General features: G+C 34.3%; 1 protein-coding gene across 11 annotated transcripts in view; it reads right to left on the bottom strand.

Annotated features, from left to right (window-relative positions):
- Window positions 1-8573, bottom strand: part of Adamts6 (ADAM metallopeptidase with thrombospondin type 1 motif 6) — a 235161-nt gene that overhangs the window by 113658 nt on the left and 112930 nt on the right. For 10 of the 11 annotated variants that reach the window (XR_004115935.1, XR_004115934.1, XM_031360639.1 and 7 more), the window contains one exon: window positions 1143-1250. Coding sequence is in view for 9 of the 11 variants with exons in the window: in XM_031360639.1 (XP_031216499.1) it covers window positions 1143-1250 (108 nt within the window). In the remaining 2 variants the exon portion in view is untranslated. The remainder of the gene's footprint in view (window positions 1-1142; window positions 1251-8573) is intronic. The other variant, XM_031360648.1, reaches the window with a different exon arrangement.

Below are 8573 nucleotides of genomic sequence, written 5' to 3'. Positions count from 1 at the left end.
AAAAAAAAAATAAAGTAAAAGAAAAACCCATCAAGTCTATTGATAGTGCTATTCTAGGAGAAGAGAAACTGTAATTCAGGCCAGACCATGAAAAGAACAGTCAATCAGTGCATGGCTAATAAAGCAACAGATCCCCATTGCGGCTTCCTCCTTTACTTGTACATTTCTTTGCAGATGGATGTAAATTGCTACTTGTCCTTGACAAGGACTGGCAGTCCAAAATAAACCTAGACTGTTGTTTCAAGAATGTGGTTCCTAATATTTTCTATTACTTAAGTGAAAAAAAAAAAAGCAAAAGAAAGAATTTTTGTAGTGTATGAAGGTCTCTGTATTTTTATTGGCTACTTATAAATTTTGAAAAAAAAATCCCTAATCCTTTAAAAATGGCCTTACCAATTCTTATATTTAGCATAATTTACCAACATTTCCAAACCCAGCATGGAAAAGCCATCAACATGGCACTAGGTCATGGGTCCTGAATGAAGCCGTCAGCAAGAATTAATAAACTGTGACAGCTGCCCAAAAACTTTCATTCTTTTTATTTAAATATCCCACTGCAAGCTGAAATTCAGTGTGATCTTTGTTGAAAGTAGCCAAGCTCACATGGAAGGAAGCAGAACAGAGAAGAGATGACAAGTATTAGTTATAAATTCACTACATAGAATAAATTCTAAAATTTATGTATATAACAATCCCAGAGAATTTTTGTAGCAGGATATAACTGTTTTTCTATCTGTTTGAACAGTTCTTTCTTCTGTGGTGCTGAAGGTTGAGCCCAGACCTTTATATACTTTAGGAAAGTGCTCAGCATTTCAGTTACATCCCCAACTCTGCATGAACAATCCTTAGAGAAGATATTTTTAAAATACTATCTAGCCATAATTTCCATGTCCAATAAAGTGCTTTGCTTTATTTTATTATTATTCTTTTATATGAAACTGACACAGAAAAGCTAACTCCTTCTATTTCATAAGTAAGGCACATTTGTAGATATAAAGAAAGGACAACTACCACTTGATTAGAAATATATTATTTCAAATATACATCTTAAATGATATAGATTTCCAGTGTGTAGACATCAACACTGGAAATTTATCAGTTTAATCTATGTGACAAACAGTTAACAAATCACCTGTACTTACCCCTTTCTCAATATTCCCAGTCTGACAGAGTGTCCCCTCAGCAGCTGGAATACTGTTGGTGACACAGCGGTTGCTTTTGCTGAGGCACCAGAGCTCTCTACACACTTCCTAGGAAAGAAGGCAAAAGCAAGTTGATCAGGGCTAGAGGGTAAACGCATGTGTATTTCTTTCATAGAACACACAGTCATTCAACATCACTTGCATATAACGCACAGTCATTCAGCATCACTTGTATAGAATGCACAGTCATTCAGCATCACTTGTATAGAATGTACAGTCATTCAGCATCACTTGTATAGAATGCACAGTCATTCAGCATCACTTGTATAGAACTCAGTCACTCAGCATCACTTGCTGCTGTTGAAAAGAGGATGCAGGGTGATATTTTCTCAGAGGGTCAATTACTCATGTAGAAGGAACACTTAAACTTTAATCTAATCTTGATCTAGTAGATAAAGTAAATCTTATTATTTAATACTAATGAGGATCTTTTCATAAAAGTATTAAGATATGTCATTAATATGGAAGAATAAGAAAAAAGGATATAGAAAAATTTTATGTGTAAAAATATATAATAGCACAAACAACAATTATTAACAAAGCATTATCAGGTAAATAATTCCTTTACACAACATTCAAATAAAAATTATTTTAAAAAATTGGTAGGAGGGGAGAGAGGCAGAGACAGACATACTGTAGAGTGAGTAAGAATTTAACATATAACTGTAAAGAAATATAAAACACATTTTTGGAGTCATTTTGTAATCTAAAATCTAAATTTTGTACATCTAAGAATTATCCAGAAATGTTACTTTCAGCTTATCACAATGACAGGTTAACATTCATAAAATACTGCTATTTATGACATTTTAAATACGAGCAGCCACCTTTTTTCCTTCCTTAATTAGTTTCAGTTTCCTAACTCAACAGAATTATTACTTTTCTAATACTGACACTATAAAATATTATGTTAAGTCATAAGATTCTAGACTATCTATGTCTAAATAGTATGTCTCTGTAAACTGTTATACTTATTTTTAAAACTAACTTTAGATGAAAACTACTCAAAAATGCTATTCTTTTACATGTGATTATCAATTAATATCACTATCATTGATTTGAACTAGAACTATAAATCAAAATATATTTTCAATAATATACAATAAAAATATAGATAAACTAATATATAGCACTTAATCCTTTTGCCTTTATGTCTCAGGTGATGTTTTAACTCTTCAGAGACAAAATAAATCATGTGACAGAGACAGAATTGAGACGTTAAAGAGTAGAATATGGAAACTGATGACTGTACAAATGGAATTGCCCACAGTATACTTTAGCACATTCCTGGAACTCTTTTGGATTTCTGTTAGGGTTGTCCTCTATCAATTGGGAGGTGAAATATAATATATATTAAACAACATATTACAATTACAATATATATTAAAACACTTAAAAATTGGGAGCTAGAGAGACGGCTCAGCAGTTAGCAGCACATGCTGCTCTTGCAAAAGACCTGAGTTTGGCTCTCAGCACCCTCATGACAGCTCACACACATCTGTAACTATAGTTCTGCGGAATCCAATGCCCTCTGGCTTTCATGGGCACCAGGCATGCACATGGTATACAGACATACATGCATCAAAACATTCATACACACAAAGTAGAAACTAAATTTAAAAACTTTAAATATACTTAAAAATTATAACTTCTATTTAGAAACTAGTAGGCAAAAATGAAAGCATTAGAAGAGCATCCTTATTAAATATCATATATTCTGATATTAGAAGGGATCATAATAACAATCTAAAATGCTTCTTTTATAATCATGCAGCTCATTATACTTCCTTCCTCAGAAGTAGGTCTGCAAGGGCATTTTCATGCAATTGAGATCACTTTAATAAAAACTGAGTCTGAAACCCATTCATCTACCTGTTTTTTAAAAATTAACATGAAGCGAGTAGTAATCTGGTTACTGCCCATCCCACAGCCCTATTACAGTGAGCTCCATAAACTTATCTTTAAAAATTAATATAAGGGGCTGGTGAGATGACTCAGCCAGTAAGAACACTGACTGCTCTTCCGAAGGTCCTGAGTTCGGATCCCAGCAACCACATGGTGGCTCACAACCACCCGTAATGAGATCTGATGCCCTCTCCTGGTGCATCTGAAGACAGCTACAGTGAATTACACCAGAACAAGCAGGACTGGAGCAAGCACGGCCGGCAGAGGTCCTGAGTTCAATTCCCAGCAGCCACACACATGATAGCTCATAGCCATCTGTACAGCTACAGTGTACTCATACACATAAAATAAATAATAAAATAAATCTTTAAAAAAATTAATATAATATATAATGTATCTTTTCTGTTTCTTCACCTGCTCTCATGACTTCAATAGAATCTGGCTTTAGAAATGAAGCTACCAACCCATTTACTATGACCAGTAAAGAAAGCAATTTCTATAGAATTTTCAAGCTGTTTTTTATGTCTCATGATTCCTCTATAATTATGAGTAGTTTGCCTGCTACCTTGAAATCATAATCATGATAATGCATTACTGTCCACATTGGAAGAAGCTTTAACCTTTTGCTCTGTTGGATCATTGGTAGTAATTGTACAACAGTCTTGGTGTCAACATTATACTATCAGTGTTTGCAACACCATCAATATCTGTTTGCAAAAACTATGGCCAATGAAGGGAGCAAAGCCCCAAAAAGGTCAAGAAGAGCATATGCAAACGAAAATTGAAAATACTAACCCTATAGCCTAGATGAAGTCTATGGATGTAAACAAAAAAGGATAGGACATCCTCACTTAGTACTTGAAGAGAATAATCCCTTTAAGTAGGTAATTTAAACGAAAGAGATCCTAGCAAAGGAATAAAACAAACAAACATGATTTAGAAATTCTAGTTAAATAATCACTAATTTGAAAGAATTTTTAAAAGAAAACTAAATAGTTATAAAAAATGAAGGGAAACCTGGAAAACTCATAGTTAATGCAAAAGTACTGACCTTTAAGCCTACTTATGACTCTGGAACTAGGATTTGTCTTGGAATGTGGGAAAAATAAAAGCCAAAGCAAACTTGTAACAATTATATCAAACATATACGTTTGGATTCCAGAGACTATTGAAGTACTAAAATATTTCAGTGTCTTTTACTATGTAAGTCCATATTAAAATCACACTGTGCAGTTTACCTCAAGATACGGTGCATATTTACCTTAAGATATCTAAGAGAAACAATTCTATGTTTCTTAGTACACCCATTACATACTTGACACTTGAAATTTTAATAACTAATCTGTAGATCTTCTGCTTTAGAAATTAGATTGCTATGAGTTTTGAATACAACAGAATAGAGAATAAAACAGCATTAGCTTTAAAAGTAAACACAAGGTGAACAACACTAACCCCAAACTACCTGACCTCATTTTCTGCAAACTTTTCTCATATGTGTTTTTCAACGTTTTTCATTATTTCAGTAACATTATCTTCCAATTTCTCTGCATCTATTTTTAAAAATTGTTCAGAGCCCGAAATATTTAAAAAAAATACTAATAAAATAACAAATAATTCTTAATGATAAAGCGATAATGACTTGAATCTCAATTTGTAGTAATAAAATCATAAACAAAAGGGATAAGGCACGAAAGCATTAAAAACTGTGGCCTGTAGACATTAAGACCCTGTGGCTGAAGACAACAAACACTTCGGATAAAGAACACAAAGATATCAAGCTGGAACTGACCTGGAAGCTTCCCTTTTGGACAGCACTCACAGTGCAGGTAGACGCTATACAAGCTATTGAGGTGGTGGGTACAAAAGTCATCCATAATCATCTCAAATCATAGACCTGGTTAAGAACCTGGTGTGCTAACAAGAGTAATTTTCCAGGCAAGATAAACTCCCATTGTGAAATGACAATTTTTTGAGGGTAAACAGCTGCTTCTTTATTGAACCTAAGTCCTGCTCTGTGGGAGAAATGCATAGCTGCAAGAATGTTGTCACAAGCCCTACAATGATGGGAACTGTTCTGAATGCAAGTTATATAGACTCCAGTAAGGAATGGAGCAGTAAACAAAATGAAAATAAATATTATATTAGAAAGTAATAAACTCTAATGACAAACAAGGAAAAATTATAGGACTTATTCATGTTTATGCATAAACATGAATAAGTTTAGGTAACGTTAACAAGGAAGGCATCATTTAACTAAAAGTAATCAAATAAGCAAAGCAATTATGGAATAATAATAATTCCATAATAATAACACAATATGATCCAGAATTACTGGGAGAAATTTTTGTATAATGATCAAACAGCAGGCCTGTCTCAAGGGAATTTCCATTTCCATAGAGTTAAAGGAGAACTTGAGTCAGTATGTGGCTCAGAATCTTCCCATGTTCTCAGCACAGAAGGTTCATCTCCTACTACTAGTGTAGCAGCTCTTCAGGAATAGAACAGCAAAGACAGATGTTCACAGAAGAAATGGGAAAACTTATTTTGAATTGAATGTCTCCCAAGTGCCCAGTAAATGAAAGGAATATGGAATCTTTTCACTTGCTCTTGCTATCTGAAGTTTACTGTTGTTCACTGAAAAAGTTTCCTAAAAATGAATAAAATTTACTGATGTCAAGTTGACACTATAGGTAATAGTAAATGCTGAACAGATTTCCTTTTTTTTAATTTGAAATATTCTGTTAAAAATTTTATATTCTGGGCTGGAGAGATGGCTCAACAATTAACAGCACTGACTGCTTTTCCAGAGGTCCTGAGTTCAATTCCCAGCAACCATTTGGAGGCTCACAACCATCTGTAATGGGATCTGATGCCCTCTTCTGGTGTCTAAAGACAGAGACAGTGTACTCATGTAAATAAAATAAATAACTCTTAAAAAATGATGTTCCATTATAAAACCATGTGCTAGATAATGTGATTTCATTTGTGGATGAAAATATCTTGTTTAGAACATCATTCAATGTATTAAAATTATACTTATATTAAAATAAGTAATTAGGATTGATACCATACTACTAAGGATTTATGAAATAGCTCCATATAAACAATGACAATATTCACATATAATAAAATTATTCACAAATGAAACAAAGCTATGATGCCTACAAAACTTTTAACGCTTAAATCTACCTGCTAATGAATAATCATCCCTTCACACATAACAGTAAACTATACACTATGCACTACTGACCCATATTACATTATTAACTGTTATCTGGAAATTGTAGTTTAGAAGTGATTTAAAAGAATAGAATGAAGAAATAAGGAGCAAAGACTGAAAAGGTCCTAATCTAAAGATCACATGTCACATAACCTATATGTGAATTCCTATGTTTAACATTATTGTTGCAATCTGTTTTCTGCCAGTTTAGTCTCATGATTATTTTCTAATTAAAAAAAAAGTCTATTGAAAATGAAATAAAAGTGAGAAGTGCAAAAAAAATTATAAGAGATTCTACAGAACTTTGTAGGAGTTTGTTGCTCTGAACAAGCAAATAAATAAATAACCAACTATTTCTGGAGACAGTGGTTCAGTGGTTCTGTTGTTTTATTTGCAATGTCCTTTTTCTAAAAATCTACCTAAGGCATCCATAGAGTCCGAGTTGGCAGACAGATGAAGATAATATAGTAAGGATCTAGCTTTACAAGCTGTACTTCTGTACTTGCATCTTATACTAAAGACACACACACATACTTCACAGACAACAATGCAGGGAGGTCAGAGAACAACTTGCAGAAGTTAAATACCTCCTTCCATCATACAGGTACCAAGATTAAACCCAGGGACTCAGGCCTGGTGGTAAGTGCCTTCACTCATTGAAGCAATCATTTAGCTGGCCTCTAACTTTTTTTTTTTTTAGTTAAACATGACTGAGGATGCTATTTAGAATGAGGAGCATCTTTTTCATCTAAAGAAGGCTCTGAGTTTAAACCCAGCACCGCATAAACTGGGTATGATACTACATGCCTATAATCCCAGAAATGCTGTGCAGTAAATGCAGTAAAACATGAGATGCTGTCAGTGGCGGTGGTGGTGATGGTGGTGGTCGTAAGCAAGGTCGTCATTCTAAGACTTCACAATTTTGGATTTCAGACATCTGAGAATGTATGTCCCTAAACAGTAATTTTAGAGATGATTTCTCTCTGAAAAGATGGAGCTAAGATGAAGAGTTTGAGAATTTTACTGACCAGTAATGAGTCATTACCTGAGGGAAACTAAATAAACGTTCTCCTAAAAAGATGGTCTAAAAAAACTACAGGGACAAAAATGGAGACTAGACTGAGAAAAAGGCAGTCCAGTTATGGTCCAACTGGGGATCTACTTCATGGGGAGATACCAACCCCTGACACTATTATTGAGGCTATGATGTGCTTACAGACAGGAGCCTAGCATGGCCATCCTCTGAGAGGTCAAACAAGCAGCTGACTGAGACAGATGCAGATACTTACACCCAACCATTGGACTGAAGTCGGGGACTCCTATGATTGAATTAGAGGAAGGATGGAAGAAGCTGAAGGGGAGGATGACCCCATAAGAAGACCAGCAGTCTCAACTAACCTGGACTCCTGGAATCTCCCAGACACTAAGCTACCAACCAAGTAGCATACACAGGCTGGGTCTGAGACCCCTGACACATATACAGCAGAAAAATGCCTGGACTGGTCTCAGTGGGAGAGATTTGAGGCCCCAGGGAGAAGGATGGCCTGGTGTGAGGGAGCATCCTCTCTGAGACAGGAAAGGAGGAATGGGACAATTGTGGGAGGGGCAACCGGGAGGAAGGTCAACTGCTGGACTGTAAATAAATTTTTAAAAAAATTTTTAAAAAGATGAGGAATCATCAAAAAAGAAAAAAGAAAAAGAAACATCTACAATCTTTATCTTATTAACAGAATGACTCTACGTAGAAGCAGCAAACATGACAGACTCAAACCTTTACGTGCTTTTAATCTTGGAGTGCACAAATCACACACTGTACTTTTACTTTTCCCATCTATAAAATATTACAAAGTCATTATAAATTTTATCAATGTAGTTCAAAGCATCTCATAAAAGGCACTACATATCAGTTAAATTTTTATCACTGCGTACCACTTATAAATTACATTATGTCAATATGTTAATATATTGTACTGAGATATTCTGTTTTTTGTATTTAAAACTATTATACATTTTAGCTTGCTATATGCTATGGATAGTTTGAAAACAAAAATAGATATTATGGAATAAAAACCAAATAAGATAGCCAACTGTGATTAACATGTATATAAATGAATGCATATACTAAAACCATGGAGCTGGTCATTGGTAACTCTCAATTACTACATAAAGGCAAAAGTGAAATTTATGAAATTCTTAGGGAAATGGGTGGATCTGGAGAATATCATCCTGAGTGAGGTAACCCAATC

Source organism: Mastomys coucha, unplaced genomic scaffold (genome assembly GCF_008632895.1).
Source record: "Mastomys coucha isolate ucsf_1 unplaced genomic scaffold, UCSF_Mcou_1 pScaffold8, whole genome shotgun sequence".
Lineage (NCBI taxonomy): Eukaryota > Metazoa > Chordata > Mammalia > Rodentia > Muridae > Mastomys > Mastomys coucha.
This window is presented reverse-complemented; position numbering and strand designations above follow the sequence as displayed.